The sequence below is a fragment of the Struthio camelus genome, chromosome 6, assembly GCF_040807025.1.
Source record: "Struthio camelus isolate bStrCam1 chromosome 6, bStrCam1.hap1, whole genome shotgun sequence".
Taxonomy (NCBI): domain Eukaryota; kingdom Metazoa; phylum Chordata; class Aves; order Struthioniformes; family Struthionidae; genus Struthio; species Struthio camelus.
Window position 1 is genome coordinate 31811225 of NC_090947.1, and position 23570 is coordinate 31834794.

Consider the following 23570-nt stretch of genomic DNA (forward strand, 5'->3'; position numbering starts at 1 on the left):
GCGTACAGTGTTTTCCCTCTCTTAATTGTTTGGATTTTGCAACCTTGAAAGAGGGTTTTTAATTTGGGTTGTGGGGGGTTTTTTCCTGCCAGGAAAATTTTGATGTCGCAACATGGAAAACACAAGGCTTTGAATACTTGCCCTTTGTTAGAGAAAGAACTCCTTTAAGGACTTGCATCTTTTTTCTGTTTATTGATGTGGAAGTCTCTCTTCTGAAGGCCCCTCTTTTCCTTTTCCCTAAAGAAAGGGCAAGAATTCAAGTACTTGGGTTTTCCATGTTATAACATCAGTGTATTTAGTTAGGGCATAGAACAAGGGCTCACAAAAGCGCTAGTGTTTCCCCATCTCATGCTTTTCCCTGTGGAGGGCTCACATGCCAAGGGCAGTGTGGCCGTATCCGCAAAGGAGCCAGCGGCATCAGAGTGACCAAGCACTTGCCTCTCCTTGCTCACGGTACAGGGACCTCCAGTACGTCTTGGGGGTGATTCAGCGTACAGGGAATATAGACTATAACTTGGAGCCCCCTGCACCCCATCTGCTCGGCACCTACAATACCAGTTCCTCAGCCAAAGCACATGGAGGCTGCCCTCTCCCACAGAGCTCCTCATCAGGGCACAGGTCCAGGAGGATGAAACTGTGGTGATAGCCTTCCTCAGCTTAAAAGTGTTTGCACTGACTTGTCAATTCCTGTCAAGTTTTCACTTGACCTTAACTGCCAAGCTGCAGGATAGCTGGGAATGGAGTTTCTTTCCAGCCCCACCTTTTGAAGCAGAGCTGCTGCGCAGAAAGAAAAGCAAGATTCAGAGAGCAAAAAAGCCAAGAGGAGTCTGGCTCGGTGAGCCTCTGATGACAGCGCTCCCCTGACAGTGGCACATTCCTAGTTCTGTTCTTTGCTCCAGGGACTCTTTCTGTATTTCACATTAAGACGTCATTGAGAAAGCAGAAAGTGCCTACCATCCAGCTCTGCTTGCAAAACTCAAGTTATGCCCATCATACTTGTTTTTCAGAGCATGAGATCGAGGTGGGCACAAACAACTGCTTCCTGGCCCTGACCTTCTGTGGGGCACAGCCATGTTTCTGGGTGCCGAAAGGCAAGGCTCTCGGAGAGCAGCATAAAGAGCCGCTTTCACGACTGGCTGTAGTAATGTGCAAGTCCCCTCTTGGAGTGGGCCACTGGCTTCAGACTCAGGCTGTTAAGCCCAAGGGCTGAGTGATGCAAAATGTGTTTAACCTACAATATTTTTCTGGGTGTCTTTGGCTCCTTGGATGCCATGGGCAGTAGAGATGCTCTCTTGAGGTGATCTGCATACGTAGCTCTCCACCAGTGTAAAGTTAAGGGCATAGGAAGGAATGTCACCTGCATATGAAAAGAGAAGAGGAACTTGCCTGGACAACCAGATCTGAACTCCCCTTTTAAGGGTGAGAAGGCTGTTTTTGAATTTGAACTTACCTATCCACCCGACACTCTAGAAAAAGTAGTGCTGTGCTTTAGATTTCCTAGTGAATATGTCTCTGCCCTCGGCTTAAGTTTACATGTCTGTGTTCCCTGGACGGGTGCTCAGAGTGCTCTCACTTACAGAGACAGTGCCACGTAAAAAACATTTGTACCTGGAAGCACAAAGTGCTTCTGTTTTGGGCCACAGCGATTCCAAGGCTGCCGCGTCTGCCTGGAAGTGCTTTCTGTAAGCAGCCAAACTCTTGCCTAACCCATCAGGATTCAGAGGAAAATGGGGTGTAAAGCTCTAATGGGGCAGGATTCAATTAGGGTAGAGTTCATCACAACAGTTGTGGTCACATCCACTGAAAAGTGGAAAAGGAAACTGTCTTGTTGCTCAGCAGCCTCTTACCCACGAAGCCAGAGACTTCAGTGCTGGGCGCTCTTAGCCTAATTGCTTGCAGTGTATTCTCCAACTGATTGCATGATAGCTCTGTAAAATGAAGTTTCCATTGCCCTCATTCCTGCATCAGACATAGCCATTGGCTTCTCTCTCCTCACTGCTCACCCAAACACTTTCTTTAATGTGCCTTCTAACTTCCTCTTTGGTCAAGTTTGTGGGAACTTAACCAAGTTTGCTGTTGGAAGTCCTTTTCTGTATATTACACAGTCTATGAATTTGATTTCAGTTCTTGGAAGAATGAGGCAGGGGGAAACCTGCTGTGCTTTGTTCCAGGCTTATTTCTGTATTGGCTTTTATGTGTTGCTAGTGTGGCAACTGCCAGTAAGAGGCAACTGCTAATTTTAAAAAGTACCAGGTTTTTCTCTGTTCATGATTTTTCTGTCTTCTGGCATACAATCTGTAGAAGCTGGAATTTTGAAAGAAGGTGAATACTGGCTAAAATCCCAAATCTTCTAACCCCTTTGGGAAGCCAAATAGACTTCGTTTCTGCTTGCTACTTTCCCATTTCCACGTGCAGGAATCTTACAGAAGCTTTTATGCCACAGGATTACACTGGGAGTTCAAGTAAAGCTGCTTGCATCTGACCCTTTTTCAGAGTTGATGCTTTCCAGGATGTGGTCCCATCCTGCGTACAAAGGATCCAGATCACTCTCTCCTCTCCCTGAATTTTTTCCCAATTTGCGTGGCACAGAACTGTTAGGATTGTGTTTTTTCATCTTTAGAAGAGCATGCTGAAAGTTAAAGCACAGACCTTTTCTGGCCAGCCCCGTGACCCTTAACTTTGGGGTGACTAACTTATCCAGGAATGAATAACCTATTCCAATGAATAACCAGCCTTCACCATTGCATGCCTTTTTCTTTTATTTCCAAAGTGCCATTGCCGAATGCTGCCTGGGCTTGCTTGCCTTTCTATGAATGCTGTAAGTGAATTCTCTTTAAATAGCAGCTGCTGATGCAGCAGCTCTGCCTGTGTTTAGTGCAATGCCATGGCAAACATCCAGGAGAGGCAGGAGCACAGCCCCGTGCTGTCAGTCTGGTGTTCACACGGCCCCCAGAGCCCTCATAACTGCAGACCACAGTGCCCAGGCCCTACCGTCTCGTGGGGGAGGGGGGACAACTATGGAGGGGCAGGAGCTGGGGTTGGGTCAATGGGTGCAATAGAAATGGGAGAGCTGGGTGCCCTTCCGATGTTTCACAGGGAGTCGGACAGATTCCCCCAGCAGGACCGTAGACAGCAGGAGCAGCACCAGAGGCTGTGCATGGGCGTTGGAGAGGGACGGGAGCCTGGTGCCAGCTTGGAGACCTGCCAGCCGCGCCCTGATGTTGCTTCCAGCTGGGGCAAGAGTCAGATGAGGGCAACCCAACCTCTCTTTACATGTTGGGTGGATAGGAAGGATTAATTTCCTCTTCCATCCTAGCCACACAGTCTTGGCCTTATTCCAGGGTAGCTCGTCTGCCCAGGGCATAGAAAATCGCCAGCACAAGCAGTGTGTTTGGGTTGCTTTTCTTTTTTTTCTTTTCTTTTTTCTTTTTTTCCTCTTTTTTGTACAGTCCTTAAGGATAGCTTGGTATGCCCTTGAGCTGAGAGCCTTGTTCCCTAAGTTTAGAGGAGTGGAGCAGCATGAAGGGCTACAAAATGACACCCCTGCCTTTCCAGAAAGTTCAGCTACTCAACAGGCAAGCCCAAAGTCTAGAAGCTCTTTTCATTGCAGAGGATCCTGGAAACAGCCTTTCACGACAAAACAGCTGTGGGAGACAAATGGATGCAGTGAAGGTTTTGGAGGGTTGGCCATCACAAAATACAGTCTCCAAGTCCTCCAGCGTAGCTGTCTTTCCTCTAGACAGCAGAACTAGAGCGTGGGTTGGGTCATGGGGCGTACTGTTGGGTACGGTATTTTTGGCATGTCAGCATGGTCAGCCATGTGTGCTGATTCAGCAAGCAACACCAGCAGCAAAGTGGGCTTTATCCTGGCCTCATCTGGAAATCAAGGCAGCCTGAGTACCCGTCCATACAGGGAGCATCTTGCTACTACTGTGGACCTGCTCAGACTAGAAAAACCTGCGTGGAACTGTGCTGCTCTGTCAGCAGTACTCGCCTGCCGCACGGTCTCAATCCACCAGTTCCCTGGGCTTTCCCTGATGCTTGTGGGCAGCAGATGCTACGATATGGTTGTTACAGCAGAGGTGGAAACAGTTTTCCTGGCCTTCCCAACAGGTTGGGAAGTGAAAACATTCCAGGTCTTCCAGAGGATCCTGCATTTGCCTCTAGGATGCAGTGATGTATACGGACATTTACTTCAGAGCAGCCGATACATTTCGAGTTCACACCTTGTTTGTGTTGGAATAGCCTAAGCTGATAACTCCTGTAGTCTTTTCCACCCTCCTTCTGTGAGCCAAATTCTGGAGTTGCCCTAAGCTGGGGCCCAAGAACTGGCATCGAAAATGTGCACCTGTATGCGATATTTATCCAGAAGGCAGGTGTAGCTTCTCTTGGATGTGGCCCATGCTGTAGCTGGTGGGACCCTGGCTAGGCAGTGAATGGAGAAGTGGTGCTTAGGGTCACGTTAGAGAAGAGGTTAATTCACTGGGGAACAGTTACTATCCATCTGGGTTGCCACCCCATCTGGGAGCGTTTAGGAAATTTGATTCTAGGTCTAGGCATCACCACTGGCCGCCCTGTAACGCAAGCCAGTGCACAAAAACACGTCCGCTCTATCGAATAAACAAGTCACTTAAAGCTTTTCCTTCTCTTTTAACTAGCTTTTGAATATAAACATAAAACTTGGGACTAGGTGTGTAGGGGAGTCCCTCAAGGCTCTACCATCTTGCTCTGGAAGCACAGAATTGTGTGGAAATAATATCCAGGCATTAAGAAAGGGAAAATACATGTCCGTATTACTCCAGGTTATCTCCTAGCTGTACTGCACCACACAGTTTATAGATTGTCCCTTTTATTTAAACTGGCATTTACTCTTCCAGTCTTGGGTTTTTCCATGCAGGGATCAGAGAGAGCCGGAAGAGGACAAGACCAAGGACTCCAAGATATTCCATATCTTGCCAGAGGAACAACTCCCTCCCCAAGTTCAGTGGTCGGTTTTTGGTACTTTGAATGAAAGTAAAATCCACGTGGTCCTCTTCCTTTCTGCTAATTCCTAGCATAGATGACGCAGTGATGCATGGGGATCGGGAGGCACTTGTCACTTTGTAATGAGAAATCAGCTTGTCTGTCTAATTTGCTTTCCTCAAATCTTGCAGCCTTCAATAGGACCAAGCCAAGTGGAGGCAGAAAGGTGATGTAGGACACAGAGCAGTGACAGCAGCTGCAGTTTCTTACAGTGACTAAAAACATTCATTTTTTCTGTCCTAGTTCTAGATACTGCAGGCCAAGAGGAGTTTAGCGCAATGCGGGAGCAGTACATGAGGACGGGAGATGGTTTCCTTATCGTCTACTCCGTCACAGACAAGGCCAGCTTCGAACACGTGGACCGGTTCCACCAGCTGATCCTCAGAGTCAAAGACAGGTGGGTGCCACAGACAACGGTGCTCCCTCACCCCCCATTCCCGCAACTCTGGGAGCAGTGCAGCATCGGGGGGGTTTCCGTGTCTTGCTCTGCCTTCAGCCTGCTGAGTGTCCTGGGACAAACTCTTGCATGCTCCATGCTCTGGTTTTCAGACCTACATACGAGGAATAAGAAATATTTTACCTTCTCTGATAAGCTTAGAGCTTTCTGTATGGATGAGTTCAGTAGAGCCTTTTGATGAAGTGAAAACGGTATTGGAAGGGAAAAATTCCAGCCAGAGTGTTTGTAACAGTCATGTGAAAAAGGAAGATAACACACCTTTGAAGGGGACCAGTTTGGCTCTGAGTAAGGAAGAGTGATGCTCTGGGCACAACACAGCCACTTAGGAAACTCCCATAGAGGGTCAGCAAGTGTTTACTCAGGCCCGATCTTTCTGTGTGTCCTGGCAGCACCCTCGGTTTCCCTGGCTTCAGTATATGCCAAACAAACCTTAAAAGGCCTTACATGATATGGGGCTGCAAGCAAACTTCTTCAAGGGGGAAAACAGCTCCTGTCAGTCAAAGGCCAACAGAGGAGAAATTGTATTTCTTAATTGGAGCGTAGTGTAGTTAACTCACTGTGCTGTTTAGCATCCGTTTTCAGTGAATGAATAAGCTGTAACGTTCATCTCTGCATGACTGGGGAAAAAGCAAGACGTGTAGCCTGCTCCTCTCCTTGGGGATCACGTGGGAGAAGGTAGTGCTGGAAGTTAAATCATGGCAGGCTGAAAAGGATACTCAAGGGTTTTATCTGGTTGATAACTCCCTCTTCCCATCCCAGTTCAAGAGATGAATCTAGCCTGACTGGGTGGAGTGTGAATTAAGCCCTTATATATCTGCAGCTTTAAAACACTTAGTTTTTCCGTTCATAATGGCTTTTAATTATGGAAGTCATCAAGAAAAGCCACCAGAGGGTTCAGTCCTCGTTGCTGGCTTCCTTTCACGGTTCTGAATAACTTCCCTACAGGAAGGGTGGACTCGTATCATGTGAGGTTCACAGCCGACAGCTCTTCCAGTAAAGCATCCAAAGCGGAGCCCACAAGGGTGAAAAGTAAAGGAAAACCCACCCTCTGATTTGATCTAAATGAACAAAAACGTCAGTCACTCTGACTGCCTCCCAGCCAGTGACGGTATTCTCTCTTCGCTGACAGCTTAGCTTGGGCCACGGTTAAATCAGGCTTTGAAAGTTAAAGACGACAGGACAGCGTTTCCTGTAACCTGCCACGAACAGATGTTGTTTTTATCTAACTTCATGAAAATAAGATGTGTTATTCATTGTTTTGTCTCGGACTGAAACTTTTACCCCTCCTCGTACCCGTAAAAACATAACAGCTAGTATGTGAGAACCAGGAAGTGAAACAGGCTGGTGAAATTGTTTTTGTTTCCCAGCGTGGCGCGGCTGAAGCGCGTAAAGCGAGGTGTTTAACGCTTCGTCTAAAACCTGAGATTGTTTAGCAAATCACAGGAATAGTAACAGCGTGAATCAAGAAACCGTCTTGTCAGACTTAGCTGGGAACGGAGCGTAGCCAAGGTTTTAAAAGTAGCAGGCAGCTTTGGCAGCTTCACATCTAAACGAGTTGCAGTTTGCTGCTTTAGCAGAGTTGCTCAAAGCCTTTGTCCCTTTTCTTTCTGTATCCTGAATTACAGCAACACTTCGAACCGTAGTAGCTTTCTCCAACTAGCAGTCGTACAGCTCACGACAGGGAACAAAGTGCCCCCAGAGTTTTATGTCTGATGTAAACAAGGCAAACGACCTACTCTCTGAATGTGATTCCTGTCTAAATGTAGCAATGTGCACAAGCCGCAAGACGTCAAGGAATTCTGACAAGCAAGTGTTTTGCTCCGGAATAATCAGAGTCAGGGTATATCAATGCTTAGGTATTAAAATTAAATCCAAATTATCAGAACAAGTCACTGTGAGACTCAAACGTAGAGTGCAATACAGTATATTCCTGCAATACAGAGCAATGGGGCAACATGCCAGAGAGAAGATGAAGCCCCTATCTGTCTCGATGAAAAATAACACAGAAACTTTGTCTGAAAATTTGGACTTACTCAGCAACGTGTTTTACATGGAAATGAGTATGGTCAGCTGCTCCTTTCACCCTTAAAATAAGCTCTGTTACAGCAGAGGACACTGGAATCATTTTAGGAGGGTTTAAAGTTAAATATAAGAAAATAATATTGCAATTACTCTCAATTATCGCAAGAGACCCCATCACTATTAGCAGTTAGTAAACGGGATTTGTATCAGCTGAGGACCTGGCTCACACACCTCATCAGGAAAGCCTTAAACATTGTGTGCTGTGGATAGATGGATCGCTTTTCAGGCACTGACTGAAGGCAATCACTTACATACCTAATACAAAAATATTGAGCATTATTACAGAGCTAGTTGTTTTTGGCACAAAAAGGCAGTCGGTCATCAGGTTTTTTTTTTATTATTAGAAGCAGAAGACGGTAGATAATAGCGTTTGGAAACTCAGCAAGACTCTGCAGTTCCCTCCAGCGACCACCGCCAGTCCCGCAGTTTGTGTTGGGTAACAACTGATGGGGATCCTACCTTTTTTGCCCCTGTTTAACCTACCCCAAAGTGCCAGTGCCCAGAGACTGTCTTTTCTTCCCCTGCTCCTGTGGTCAGGAGCTGAGCACGATTCCTTTCCTTCACCAGAGCTTCCCTAAGGGCTGTCCCAAGGAGGCCCTCCAAGATACCCCTTAACCTGGCAATGACTAGCAGCTGCCAAGATGTGCGGTTAACCAAAAGCCTTAACTGTTGTAAGAGAGTCCCATTTTCCTGCCCAAAAATCTGTCTCCGAGCCTAAGTTAATTCCCTTTTACAGGTACAGATTAATTCTGTAGTTTTTCATCCAGTTGAACCTTAGACCTTAGTTATTAGACTGTGGAAAAAATGGCAACTCTATAAAGTCCCTGAAGTGCCTGCAGATAGAGGTGAATGTGTGCATGCACGCAAGTTGTCAAGGTAAATTTCTCACACAGATAACACACGAACATGCATCTGTAGCACAGCGTTCGGGCTGCCGTGTGATTATTTCACCTTTCTTTATATCTCTTTATATGTACGTGGTATCTCTGGAGCTGAAAATGTTAGATGATGGCAGTGTTAGAAAGTGAAGCTTACACTGAGCATTTTTTTATTGTAGTCTGCTAGTAATTGTTTGTTGTTTTGTTTTTTTCTAGAGAGTCCTTCCCAATGATTTTGGTGGCAAACAAAGTTGATCTAATGCATTTACGGAAAATCACCAGAGAGCAGGGAAGAGAAATGGCAACAAAACATAATGTAAGTTTGTGGGATTGTTTAATGGGTTGTTGTAAGTCCCATTTCAGGCATGGCGAAAGTGAATTCACTACTCCTTTAGAGCTGAATTAAAGTGTTTCTCTTACAATCACACGCTTGCAATTACTGTTTCAAATGCTGCAAAGCAGTAGCTGTACAGCTTGCATTCTGTTGGGCCAGTTCATCACTGAAACTAGAACCTATGCTGCACACCAGACTGTAGCAAAGCTGTGCCATCACGAAGCCGTGTGTACGGGCTGTCTGCACGTGGTGTGAAAATGAAGGGAAGACAGCACACCCTCCCAAGGCGAAAAGGCAGAGGAAGGAGTTAGGTGGTATACCCAGGTGTCTGTCCATATAAAGTCAGCTTGTTAAAGACGATGAAGTTAACAGGGTTGTAAAGCCTATATAAATCTGGCCCACTGTGTTAGCTCTTCATTATTCATACTGTAGTTCAGCCCAAGAAATTGGTCTCAGCTTGGTATAGATCACACAGTACTCCACTAATCACCTCTAAATGCCTGTAGTCTTGAACACCCAGAGGCAGACAGCAGTTCCAGTAGAGGGAACTTAATGGAAAGGTAAAAGCAAACAAGCCTGAGACGTCTCGGCAGCTTGCTGTACCTGAACGGCAAACTGCGCTATGTTTCTAACGGGAGTTCAGCAGGGCATGCTCGTTCCCTCGCCTCCCCAAGGAAGATCATTTCTGTAAGAGCCGGTCTACCTCAACAGCAGCGTAACGTGCTGCACCCGTCTGTATGCACGCACTTTGGAAAAGGCTGTGTATGAAAATACCTTATCGGAAGGCAGTTTTATAAATCTGCCAGCATGTTGGACAAGCACCCTAGAAGGCCCCATCTGGCTGTCAGGCTTTGAAGGAGAAGATCGTTTTACACTAAAGGGGAATTGTCGTCATGAAATATTCATGCAGTAGTCCTAATAAAATGTGGCAAGCAAGAATTTTTGGCAAGTGCTAGTCTTTCAGCAACCTTCAGCTATTTTCATGTCTGCAAGCACAACCCAGTGGAACAGAACATCTGACTAAATGAGGTCCATGATTATCCTTCCCCAAACATGGATCTTTACTGTAGCAGCTGTTTTGTATGTTGCTTATTCCTTATCTTTTGTAAGCACTTGCAGACCTTTCTGTGAGCATGAAGGTGTTGACAGTGGTGTCAGGACAACACTTTGTAAACCTGTATTTCTCCAGTCTCTTAGGCATCCAATTTTTCCAGCCCTTTGGCTTTTTCATTTTGAAACTGGTTTGCTTATAAACACGTGAGCCGTTTCTAATATCTTTTGTAATTCACTTCTGTCCTTCAGATTCCATATATAGAAACTAGTGCCAAGGATCCACCTCTAAATGTTGACAAGGCCTTCCATGATCTCGTTAGGGTAATAAGGTAAGCTCTAAACACTTTGTTAGTGCCCACTGATAATTCAGGAGTGCGGAGAGCCAGGAGCCAGCTTTCAGGGCAGCAGGGGAGAGGTGGTTTGCTTGGGGGTGGGGATTTCTGGCTTTTATTAAACTTTCTTTTTCTGTTTCTGCATATGGATGTTACTAACATTTAGTTACCTTTGTAAGATATAGCGCTAGGCGTTTTGAGAACTGACTTGTGGCCATGACAAAAACGTATTGGCCAATGAGCACTACAAAACTTACCGTAACAATCAACTTTGAAAGGACAGCATGAAAAGCTTGGGACTGGTAATTTGGGTTTTCACAGCTTTGTAGCCTTGGGCTCTTGCGTTGCCTGAGGTTAAAAGGACTGGTTGTTTCCTAATCTTGTAGGTTACATTTAACGTTTTCTGCCCGCTAAATGGAAAAAATTAAGCCGTTGTATATGATCTAATGGCTAAGCCACAGGTTTCCTCCTCAGACAGCAGAGGGTTGTTCGCAGTTTTGGCGTGAGCTGCCTCTGTTCGCTTTGGCAATTCGCTTTGCTGTCTGGGTGCAGCCCTGCTCCCACGGCTGTCAGTGCGGCACGTCCTTCCAGGAGAGCCGGGATTGTGTGCCGTGGCCTGCCCCTGCCCTTCGGGAGAGGAGCCGCACGCACATCTCCGCTTCTCCACTGATAACCTCGAGTCTCCCTTGAGAAGATTTTTTTTCATGGCACCGCTTGTCTGCCAGATTTTTATGGGCCTTCAATTTTCATGTTTTGGGGGAGGTGCTGTTAGAGACGTGACCTAAAATAATGCTGCTCCCCATCATGCAGCCAAAGGGGCTTGCTCGGCAATTAAACCATGAGGCATTTATTCACAGCGTTTCTGTACTTGTGAATATCTTAGCACAGCTTCGAGTCAGCCTCCATCAAAAGCAGATGGTACTGCCCACTCTTCCCACATATCTCAAAAGCAGGGGGCAGAATATCTTTGGAGAACTATGGAACTGGCTTGGAAATGTCCCAAGCTGTTTCCCAACTGTTCTGTAACTCAGCATTAGTTGGCTAGATACTGCTTTTTGTGTTACAGCAAGCTTTTACCACAATCTATTCTGGAAAAAACAAAAACCAAGCAAAAAAAGATGGTTTTGCTTTTTCTACATAATGTCACTCCAGATAGGCACAGGCTAGAAGGAGCAATTTAATAATACATATTCACTAAGTTCATATTCACTAAGTCTTGAAAATGCACCCCGTAACTTCGGAAATAGGTGATCTGCTTCAGTTCTCTCCATAGTTATCATGAAAGTTTCTGCCCACCAGATGAGACCCTTCGTGGCATCAAGGGCACCAGAGATGTTCAGTAGAGGTTGAACGTTGGTGAAGTCAGAGGGCAGAGAGCTGTCGTGTGAGCTATCTGATCACTTACCGCAAAGCAAATTTGCTTGGTCTGTGGACATTGCAAACTGTCTGCAGTCAGAGGAAACCATCACCCACCAAGCAGTGATTTTTTTTTTTTTTAAGTGAGCTTTACCCAATAAAATGTAAATTTACAACTCCCTAATAAATGTGTCATTTCTAGAGTGCTTTACAAATTTAGAGGCTCCTGACAGCCCATGCGAGCCTGCAGGATGAGGACTCTCATGCAGGGTTGGCAGCATCTGTGCTCCTTGCGTTTGGCCCATTCCCAGGTTATTTAGTTTCTTGCAAGAGCCCGTATTGTCTGAAAGTAATCCAGAAAGGAGTGTGGTGTTTGTCCATCCAACAGATCTTTCAAATTTTCTGATATCTCTTTTATGCTGCAACAGTGCTGTGTTTATGTAAGCACTGTCAGGGTAGAAATCTTGACCGTGTGCAGGGATGTGGTTTTCTGGATCTCTAAAACGGTACTAGAATGCTATAAACGGTTTGCTGCTGCTTGGCGTTTATGCAAATCAACTTACATTATTTTTTATTTCTGCTTTCTAGTTCTGAGCCTTTGTTTCATGTTTTTTTATGACTCCAGCCTTCGTACTTGCTGGAAAAAAGTCTTATTAATCAAAGTTCAGTTTTTCAGATTGTTGCAAGCATTTTGGTGGCTGAGGCTATAAAAAAAAACCCAGCAAATGGAAGCAATAATAATTTCTCCCCCAGCTATGTCTTATCCTGGTCTGGGTAACTTGTTCTAAACGGTTCAGTGTCTGGCATGTTACATGGCAGAAGAGGCCAATTTTGGAACTATTCAAGTTTTCAGGTTTGCTATTTAGACTCTCTTTGAATCCAGGGAAGCTGCCTGTGCTCGTATGGTTTATCTTGCAATAAAATCTAAGTCTACTGACTCCCTGTTGGGTGTTTGAATGACAAAACCATTTTGTGTCGAATTTGCAACTCTGGGCTAGATGAGCGGCTGGTGTAAAGAGGTGCGGGGGACCCCCCGACGCCGGTGCAGTTCGTGTTGCTCTTAGGGAAGAGGAGACAAAACAGCGGGTATCTGATGTTGCAGAAGGGTCAGGACAGCTCGGATCTGACCCAGCGCTGAGCCGTCCAGCCCTCCTTTAAACACTGCGCTTCCCTTTCACCCTCTTCCCCGGCCTGTCCCTCCCTAGTGGGCGTTAACAGCGGTGTGATAAATGATGTGGCATTTCTCAAGAGTCCCCCTGCTCGCCAGGTGCGTTCAGCAGCCTTCGGGCAGGGGAGCGGGCGGCCGTTTGCCCGGGGCGCCGGGCCCTCTCCAGCCACACCGCCCTCTCTTTAGCCTTGGCAGTTCTTAGGGCTTCTCCTTCCCTCCTTGAAAACTGAGGCGGTTGGCGCCTTAGCTGTGCGGGGCGAGAAGTCGCGGGGTGGAGGAAGGGCATATGAAGATAAGTAGGTATAATACGGAGAGAGAGATAGAGAGAGATGTCTATGTGGAGATACCTCTGTGTGTGTGTGTGTACGCACACATATATATAAAAAACACAGACGGACGGTGTCTGCCCCGACCTGGTGGGTGCCACTGTCTCACCTGCTTATTTCCCTCTCCCTCTTCCAAAACAGGCAACAGATCCCAGAGAAAAGCCAGAAGAAAAAGAAGAAGACCAAGTGGCGCGGGGACAGAGCCACGGGCTCCCACAAACTGCAGTGCGTGATCTTGTGACGGAGGGGAGGCCGGGGGTGCCCCCGCACGTCCCCCTCCTGCCCCCCGACCCCAGGCGAACTGAGCAGCCGCCGCCCCGTCGCTGCGGGCGCCCCCGGCCGGGCCTGGCCTCCGCGGCGCACCGCACCGCACCGCACGGCCGGGCCGCGCCGCCCTCGCACAGCCCCGGCTCCTTCCAGCCACCTCCGTGGCGTCTATTTAAAAAAACAAAAAAAAAACCAAAAAAAAGCAAGCGTTGGTTTTCTCTGCAAGCGTTTCTCCTTGTGACCCGTTTAGAAGCAGCCGTGAACAGCCCCCGCTGTTTGGTACAGTCGTGTGTGGATGCCGGCGGGAAGGGGAAGGGCTTCTCTTCTTTTTTTTCCGCCTCCCCCCCCCCTTTTTTTCGTTGTTTGCTCAGTGAGCATCGGGTTGGGGAGAAACGTGGCTGGGGTTGGATTTTTTTTTTTTTTTTTTTTGGTTCGCACTGAACTCTCTCTTGCGCGGCAGTGCCAAAACACGACTTCATATGAAAGTCCATAGATGTGAAGGAAGAAAATGAATCCCAGCTGCTCTGGGCGCTCCAGACATTGTGTCAGACTCTGGAGGGCAGCCAGCTCGCAGGCCGTAAACTCCGGCGTGGAGAAGGAGCTTCGGGCTTGGGGTCTGGGGTTTTTCTTTCTTTCCCTTTGTCGAGAGGTTTTTGTTTCTGTTTTGTAAGTTGGGGCATGTCAAAGTTAAGACGTTTTGTTAACCTGGAAGTATTTAAATTAAAATAATTTACAAATGAGAAAGGTATGTCGTCTGTAAGGGGTGAAAAAGGAGGCGAGAGGAAGTAAAACCTGAACTGAATTTGTCATCTGGGTGTTGAATTTCTCCTTCATCATTGTATATAAAGCAGTGTGATCTAAATCCCTCTTTATTATTTCCTTAACCTTTCCCTGCAAAGCCGCTCTCGGGTCGATGAATTGTTTTCCTTTTCCCAGGCTCACCCCCCTTAAAAAAAAAAAAAAAATTGTTCATGGGCTTTGGCTCAACTTTCCTTCATTTCTTTTTTTCCCCCCTTACCCAAAATTGGTGGCTTGAAGAGGTGTTTTGAAAAGGGCTCAAGTGGGATGCGTTTCTTCCTGAGCTTAGGATATCTAAAATGTTTCACTGCAAACAGTGGCGCCTAAGTATCTTTGTGCCTTATGAAAAGGCAAGGCAAAAAAAAAAACACTGCAGTGATTCAGGCTGCCATCTGTAACACCAGAAATACGGTCAGGCACATCCTCGAGGGGCCTCACTTTCTTTCACACCTCTGCTGGCACTAAGAATTGTGGTGGCAATTTTTTTCACAATTTAATGGATTGTCATCTGCTGGACTGAAGCCATCAGCTCAATTCACTGGGTCACCAACCCCCTTTAAAAGTAACAACTTGCTTTTCATCAGCTCGAATCCTATTCAAATATGCTTTATGGGCACGGCTTAAAGTATTGGCAGAGTGTGAATGCCTGCGATTTGTGTGTCTGGGTGCAGAAAATCCTGGTACTGGATATTGAAGGTCAATTCAAGATGGTGGATCATCACAAATGTAACTGTTTATATTTGTCTTGTGTGATTTGTTTGCCACTGGCTTTTATTTCTTGACTCCTTGCCAGGCCACCTTGTAAAATGATGGGAAACTGGGAGTAGCTGGTTGATTATTTTGCAGGTGAGTGCAGCTAATGAAAACATTTTCCTAATTTGTCATTTTTCATCGTGGCCAAAAGATGGCAAATGTCTAAAGCGATCTCAACATGCTGCTTAGCATAACGCTGTCTCCGCTGTCTCCGTCCTCTTTTGTGCGATGACAGATGCTGGGGATGGATTAGGAAGGGGATATTGGAAAAATATTTTTCATGGACTCTTATTTTGGATAGGGGCCATATGCTCCAATACAGTTGCAACACCCTATGTCAGCTAATATCTTGTCGCCAGCACATCACAGGGTTTCTCCCGCTAAATTGATTCCTTGTTGACTGAACTGTGGTGCATGAAATCATAAAGGTAAAGTCCTGACCCTTGAGACTTGCCATTATCTTTCGTGGGGTGGAGATCTCCCCGTAAGGTATCTCATTTGTCTGCCCTGGAAAACTCTGGTAATAATCACAAAGTATCTAATATTTACAACCAAAACAACTTGCTTTAACCCCAGTATTGCCTTCCTGTCTAGTCTGACTGCTGGCTTGATTTTTTTTTTTTTTAATCATGAACAACTAGTGCTATGGGATCCCCCACTCAAGAAGAAGACGACATTTTCAGGTAGGGCTGCTAATACACCCTAGAGCCCTTCCACTTAAAAGTAACCTGGTTTCTGCTGAAAGCTTTCATCCTTATTATTTTTATCTAAACCATTGGGAACACTTGCCTGAAAACAGCATGTGTGTATCTTGAGTCACATCTGCTGGGTACTCGACGCTGCATGGCAGAAATTATCTGCTTTTTCTGAAGCATCTTAATTGTTTTTTCAGCTTCTTTAGCAGCTAAAAGATATTGCAGAGTAACGGAGCAGGGGAGAGGAGCAGATGAACAACTCAATATGCATAATGGCAAATGAGGAAAGCATGCGTGTTTTCTCCTGTGTTAACCAGTTTAGAGCAAGGTGTGTTTTCTAGCAGGGTTCACGTCTCCAATGGACATTGTGAGGGATATAAGCAGCCTAGGGCGCTCAAAGCAGTGAAGGGCCAGAGACGCTGTTGCCGTCTAACTCCCCCTGTCACATCCTGGTCTGTTATTAAACCAAGAGCACCTCTCCTGCTACGTATAGTCCTTTGAGACCAGGGTTGCAAGACACTGGTCGCTGTTACTTACTCTGTAGAAAGCACTGGCTGTGCTGGTGGTAGCTTACTTTTTCTATGGCATATCCAACGGAAAGGGACGTTTCTGCTTTTGTCAGGGACGGTCTGGGGAAGGATTTCATAAGCGTGCGCTTGGAGCCTGTTTTCTGAAAAGCTTATGGTCTAAGTGACTTAGCCTCACCTTCAGCCCCTGGGTAAATCTGCAGTCACTTGTCTTGGAGCAATCTATTTCCTCTTTCACTAGACAGCAGTTTAGAAAGTAGAGGGGACCATAGCCTTATCTTATTTTCAATATATACTTACAAAGAAAGTGAAAATGTTGAGAAGGAGAGGGGATAAAACTTTGCAGTTATTTCTATTTGACAACCAAATGGCTTTCCTTCATGTTAGGCACTGAACAGTTTTTGTCAAACGCAAAAATTTTCTTAAGCTACGTAAGTTTTGGCTTTGTAAAGGCATACTTCACCTCTCAAAATTTTATGAAAAAAATTGCAACCTGGGATCTCATCCCAGATGTGCCATTGCCTTAGATAAATCACAGCGCTGTTTTCTCCCTCGGGTCTTCTGTCTGTAAAGCAGGGATAACGACACCAGCTTGTCTTGTTATAGGCTTTTGAGATGTATGGCATTTATTGTACAAGCAAAGTAGTCTATCTATCTACCTTTGTCCCTCACTTAAGGAAAAGGGGTGGAAGGGGAGGGAAGAGAAGGAAAGTATCTGGCTTAAATCTGCTTACATTTTCCTCTGATGTGGGTGGCATGAGCAGAGGATTTAATTGCCCTGCCAACTCTAAATGGCGCAAAAGTCTTATAAGAGAATGAAGAAAAAAAGCCTGCCCATGCCTACAGGTGGGGGGCTGCCTACAAACCTCGTTTCTCACCTATCTCAACCAAGGCCGGTGCTATCACTGTCTAAGCTGTTGAATGAGAGTCTGGGTACGTCCAAATGACCCATGTTCAGATGGTGGTGCTCAGCACAGAGGCAGCAGAGATGGTGAACACGACAACAGCAAGAACTTAACAGGAGGCTGAGATTACTTGGCATGGATCACATGTTTCCGTTTAACAAGAGGCCGTTACAGGATGTTGTTCTGTTCCTTAATCTGTCATAATTAATTTTGGCTGAATCTTTAAACCTACAGCTGTACTTGAATTTGTAAATTGGGATAGGCTGAGGGGCTTAGACATGTATTATGTGTCTAGTCTCAAGAGGAAATGAGCAGGCAGCATTTTTTATTAGGCCTGGAGTGGACAGCATTGTAATACTGACTTTTCAGACCTTTTTTTTTTTTTTTAAGTTGTTCCCATCCTAGAGCCAGAATTGTGACTGCCCAGAGCCCTGTTCCGCCCTGGTGGTTTCAAGGGATGGTCACTATAAATGCTGCTGAAGCATTTGAGAAGGAGGTGATTGCCCCAGAGCTCTGTTAAGCAGCCATGAGAATATAAGAGTTTTTTAAGAAGTACAACCTATGGACTACTTTGCATGTCAGGCTTCAGCTATTTATTTACTAATGATGTGGCGGGCCTGAGAAAAGCTTGGCAGTAGAGAAACATCCCAGGCACTGTGACAACTGCCATAAAAACTCATGGAAGTGAAGAGACAGCCTCCGCGTCTGGAAATCCAATTCTTAAGCTGGATTTAAATGGCCAAGCTACTGTTCTGCTGTAGGTTGGGCAGGAAGGAGGATCTTTAGTGCATGTATTAGGTGCTGCATTACATCTACTTATTCATCACTACAGTAACAAGGAGACTTAGGATGCCGGTACATAGGGAGAGCTGAAGTTTTTGGAAACACCTCCCCGTGCTGGAAGGTGTGCTGGGTCCAGGCATCATGTAGGCTCAGTTCTGTCTCTCACACATGCATATCTAGTGCCATTTGGGGTGCTTTGAGATCTCCAAGATGGGATTTCCAGATGCAACACGGGACTTATGGGAGATCTATGCCTTTCGGGAGCAGCAGCTAGAGGCCAGGTGAGATTCTCTTGAGCATCTAAAAGGGCTTTGGATGCCTGTCTTTAGACAGACTTTGAGAGGATTTTTGCACCCTTTCCTATTTCACAGTGGTGCCCTGAGGAAAGTTGCAAATGTCTGTGTATCCTCTAGCTCCTCTTCTGGTAAAGTGATCTCACCTGTTTTTTAGGGACCACCAATGCATCAAAATGAAGCCTGGAAGAGAAGTCACCCTTTTTGCATAATGCATTAATTGCATCTTGCAGACTAAGCGTTCTCTTGGGTATCATCGCTTGTACAATTAGGCTATAAATAATTCAAAATTTGGCTATCAAGAGATTCCATAGATATTATGCAGACTTTTTTCTCCCCTGCATGTAAAGGGAATAAATGTTTCACAAATGATCTCACAGACACAGTTTCAAGTTTCTATGAAGACCTGAAACATGCCTGCAACAGAACGGGCTTGGGAGACGGCACTGGGCGTGCAGGACCCTGGGACAGAGAGTGGAGATGAGGTGCACTGCCAGGTATGTTTGGTTCTGATTTTTCCCACTGCTGTGGCAAATCACGACGGCTTCCCTCCAGCTCCAAGAAGTCCGAAAGTGGCCAGCAGATCAGGCAGGCCAACAGCTGCCAATGGCCCGAGACTTCCCGCAGCAGGAGAAACATATGGGTGCTGCATCGCAGCTGTGTGCAGTGCCAGGGGAAGGGAGGGGGACAGCAAAAAGGAAGGCTCATGTTCAGCACACGAGCCCTGCGAGCCCTGCAGGGCAGCGAGGGCAGGGCTGAGGGCTAAACATCTCTGACAGGGATGGGTATGGCCAGAAGAGACGCGTGCGGAGTAGAGAGTGCAAAATCACCTAATCCCATTTGCGCGCAGCCTGGCAGTTTGAGGAGAGCTTTTGTATTTGTTTTGAATCCAGGACACCTTTGCCAAATCGCAGGGGGACCAGCAATATCACGAGGCAGAGCAAAGTGCCAAGCCTAACACAACAGCCATGCTTGACGCAAGTGTTACTATTTTTCTGGCCTGATTTCCATCCCTCCTCCCAGGTCTTTAGTGTGCAGACCGGGGCATGGACAACATAGGCTGAGCGCTCAAACTGGGCATGTGATCAGGTCCAGGAGCCAAAGAGGAAGGAATCAGTCAAAATCCTAGACTGGCTCGATAAAAGACTAGGAGCAAGAGGAGGAAGAAAGGGCTCGGTGAGCTGGGAGCCTCTTCTGTAAAATCAAACCCAAATCCTCTGCAAGTCCGGGTGAGAGATGCTTATAGGACCATAGTTAGGGTCTCTGCTGAAAAGTCAGCCCAGCTAAACAAGCGTACTCTTGCATGCAGTGATGGTCAGCATGTAACTTCTGCCTAACAGCAGTTCCTATTGACTGCAGAAATCATGCCTAACCAATCTGAAACCAAGGTATTTGGCATGCCTCTTTGCATCTCAATAGCCCATGTCCCCTTAAAGCGAAGTGCCTTAGCGCTGGGAACCTGCTGAAAGGCCTGGGCACATGCTCATGGTGCAGGGTAAGCTTCATAATAAAAGCTGTGTTTGAAACAACAGTCTCTGGATGCAAACCGGCAAAAAGCAGGAAATTCAAAGTGAAGGCTGATGCACTAGGCTCTGCTCACACAATTGTGGAGGCTGAACAAAGCACAATGGTGTGCGCTGGGGACAGGGTGCTCCCCTTCCCTCCCCCGAGAACTTCCTGCCTTTCCGTCATATTGGCTTCCAAACCTTGAGAAGAGCTTTAAGCTGGTGTCTAGCACTGAATTTCCCACAGAGCTGATCACAGAATTTCATTCCCACATTTTTGCCCAGTATGGTGAAATCTTTCTTGTCTTCTCTACTACCCTTTGGCCAGAAAGCTTAGATCTCTGATATGTGGATGTCTGAACATCCTTTGGCAGAAAGTGTTGTGTGGGGAGGAGGATGCGTGCAGCAGGAGAGGAGGAAAGCAAAGTATTCACACCACTGACATTAACTCCTTAAAGTCAGAGGAGAGACTCTGCTAGGTTTTGGTTTGTTTTACTCTCGCATGTAACAGTCGCCCTTGGAAAATTCATAAGATACCTGCTCCCGTAAGAACAAATAAGTAGCACTAAGGATTTTTCGTTGCAGGATCTTAAAGCATTTTTCGGGTGTGCATTCACAACTTGGCAGTCAGGACACTCGGAGGCAGCGAGTCTCATTCTACAGGCTGCAGAAGTGAGTACAGAGGTCTGCAGCATGGAGAAAGAAGGAGCTGAAGTTGGTGAGATGTCTGGACACCTCGCACTGCTGGGGCTTGGGCTCAATTTGCCTCAAGCTGAGAAACTACAAGTCGCGTAGACTTAACTGAAGATAAATATTAAATGCTGAAAGAAGGGGTCTTAGGACCAGCTATCTTGAGAGATTCAGTCCCTGATACATACTGTACATACCTTCCAGATCTTTGCTGCTTCTAGAAATGGCATATTTCCCAGGTTTTTCAACTGATGTATTTTCCTAAACAATCAATCTCCTTCCTAATTAGGGATTCAGCTTATCGCATTGTGAAGATAAACCAAGAATGGAAAAGGACGCAAGTTCTACTTCATTTAGGGGGGAAAAAAAAAAACCAAAATGTTTTGTAGCTCTTTGTAAAGTGCCATTGGACTTATTTACATGACTGCTTTGGTTTTTCTTATAGAACGAAAGCTTGAATTCAGCTTCTTCCATCAAGTCCCCAATATGGATAGTCATACTGGTGATGTGCTGGCCTAGGAGAGCAAGCCATGTGAGCCCACAGCTGGGTCGCAGTTTCAAGTTTTCAAGGGGCATTTTTAAAATGAAAACAAGTCTTTTGGCAATGTTGTACTAAGGCAACAACAAACAAATGAGCCTGTCTGATGCCAGAATGGCTGTTGCTCTTAACATTGAGAGGACTTTCAGGAGCGGCCATTTAAAATAACGTTAATGATGCTGCTGCTGTTTAAACTACCTTCTGCTTCCATCCCTAGGGCTAGAGTTAGCATCAGCCTGGCAGACACTACAGGGAAGAAGGCTGCCTACATTTCCTACGCTTTAGTGCTGACTAAAGCCAAACTGTGGGTTTATTCAGCCTTAGGAATGATTTCAGTTCAGTTTTCTCCTACTGCGACCAGTATGGGGCTTGCAGCATTGAAAAAAAAATCACTGGAGAGCTGGTTCAGCTCCGTCACAGCATCTTGTACTGCCCAGCTGCCTCTTCTCTGCAATATCCTTTTATGACAGATCCAGTGAACGTGGGATGGAGCTGGGGCTCCTCCCTGGAGAGAAACCAGTGCCTTGAATTGGTGGTGCAGGTTTGGGTTTGTGTCCACTGCGCAGAGCCACTAACGGTGGCTGGGGTAACCAGGAATGTCGACATGTCCTCGGGACCCCTCCGCTCACCTGTGGTGTGAACACTGCCAGCAGCACTGCCAGGTGCTAGGCACCATGGGCAACCTGCAGGGATTTTTGGAAACCGGTGCATAAAATAACCCGAGGAATAAATAAGCAGCAGGAGAGGGCTTCTCAAGCATCTGAGGCATTTGTGTCAGTTCTCAGCAAAAGCTGGGAGTAAAACTGCCTGGGAAACAACGGTGAAAAACTGTTGAAGGGCAAGACTGTAAAGGAGAAACCGAGATCTTCACTTGCTTTGAAATGTTTTAGTGGATGGTGGTAATTTTTACTACTGTTACTTGTTATTCAGACATGTACCCCCAAAAAAAGAAAAGTAAGAAAAAAGTGGAGGAGGCAGGCTCAAAAAAACAGAGGATTTAAAATGGTTCACAAGGTTTTTCTACAAGCATTAATCTTCCAAAGATTTGATTAGATTTAAATAATCATGACCTAGCGCTTACTGGGTAACTAAAATGTTCTGAGAGTTCACGTTTATGCTGCAGGAGACCATTGTAAAACAAAGGGCTGAAAAAATCTCATTTGGATGTGAATATTTAATGTGGCTGTTTGGAAAGCTGCTGCTCTGACGTTAATTTGGGAAGATAATCAAATAAGTATTAAAACAAACAATTATGCAGAGATAAAATTAGAACGGAAAAAGGCTCTAAGTTAAGCCGAAAGAAAATGGTTTATAAAGACCATTTGACTATGGCCTTTCAAACAAAATTAGAACAAAACACCAGAGTTGCTTTATATTCAGGATTAGAGATCAGCAACAGTACCAAGAGTGCCTGGTATGTAAACATAGTATGGATATTTGTTTTATTCTTCAGAGGCCCGCTTCAGAGCCTGTGAATGTTAATCGGAGCCTTTCTTTTAAGTTTAACAGGCTTCGGATCAGGCTACATCACCCTCTTACAAGGGCGTCCCACAACTCCTTTAATCGGAAGCTTGTAGGAAATGCAGAAGTAAAACATATTGCAAAAGCCAAGCTCCACCAGGAGTTCTGTTCAATTACGGTTTAACATAAAACTGTAGCTAATGTGCTTTTACCAGATGTCCCGATGAAATATTATTAAGAGCTGGTGCACTGCGTTAATTAAAGTGAAATTTCATAATGAATTCTTTTTGCAAGGCAGTCGGCAGGAATGGGTGACCTACATAACCTCCCTGTGCTCTGAAATAGCTTTCCAGGCTAATGAAATGGATCCCCCTGGTTGTGGCAGGCCGGCAGCGGGAGCCGTGCTTTGCCTCGGATCTCCACCCTGTGCCACCAACTAGCCAGGAGCGCCTTGCAGAGCCCGTGGCTTGCCTCTCGTTGTGGCTAGCAACGAGAGCGAACTCGCGCAGCCAGGACTACTTTCCATTAAGGATACTTCGCATGCGGGGAGGCCTTTGAAAGCACCATTAAAATTCCTGGACAGCTCCCTCGCGGAGAAATCAGGATAATCTGTCTGACCCTCTACCTTATAAACCAGCACAAATGCACAGACAGTTAAACGCCTGTGCATTTGTGTGTAAGAGGCTTAGGGTATGTCATTAAAACATAATCCATAATGCACAACAAACACACGCAGCTGGCAGGCTCAAACCCATTTTAGCAGCGGGTCAGACGAGAAACAGAAGAATAAGGCTTACACAGATCACGTATGCAGGGAGAGGGGGGGAGAACTTTGTTCCTGTGCATATGTTTTTAAAAGACAAAATATGTCTGTGAGTTCTATTTCTGCCCGTGTTAGTACATTTTTGTCCATGCTGGTGGTTTGAGATTAAAAGCGACTTAACGATGTTCAGAAGTCTCAGCAGTTTATGTTTCACAAAGCCTTTTCAGTGCAATCAAAACAGTGGCTGTACCGATGCTGGATCGTGCCAGCAAGTCCTAATTGCCTGAAAGATAATGGTGTCATTAAAGTCTCTTGCCCCTATGAGCCTTGTGCTCCTCAACAGAAAAGATGCTTTTATTGTTGCTTTCAAAGGAGCCTTCAGTCACTGCAAAAGCACATTGTCCATTCAGAGGTAGTGTGAGGCTGTACTCTGTAGCCGCTTTATTGCTATGCTTTGCATTTCTTAGTCAGTGTAGAGGGGAGGGCAACAGAGGGAAATGTAGAAAAATGTTGACTTTCTTCAAGAAAGCCAAAATATAATTCGAATATTTTTCAATTAAAAGCTGTGAGGGGCTTAAACGTTG

General features: G+C 45.9%; 1 protein-coding gene across 9 annotated transcripts in view; it reads left to right on the forward strand.

Annotated features, from left to right (window-relative positions):
* Positions 1-14077, forward strand: part of MRAS (muscle RAS oncogene homolog) — a 42504-nt gene extending 28427 nt beyond the window's left edge. For 8 of the 9 annotated variants that reach the window (XM_068948986.1, XM_068948988.1, XM_068948992.1 and 5 more), the window contains 4 exons: positions 5266-5419; positions 8656-8755; positions 10076-10155; positions 13150-14077. In XM_068948986.1, the coding sequence (XP_068805087.1) occupies positions 5266-5419; positions 8656-8755; positions 10076-10155; positions 13150-13249 (434 nt within the window). In that variant the 3' untranslated portion in view covers positions 13250-14077. Of the gene's footprint in view, positions 1-5265; positions 5420-8655; positions 8756-10075; positions 10160-13149 lie in introns of those variants that run through there. The other variant, XM_068948994.1, reaches the window with a different exon arrangement.
* The last annotated feature ends 9493 nt before the right edge of the window (positions 14078-23570 follow it).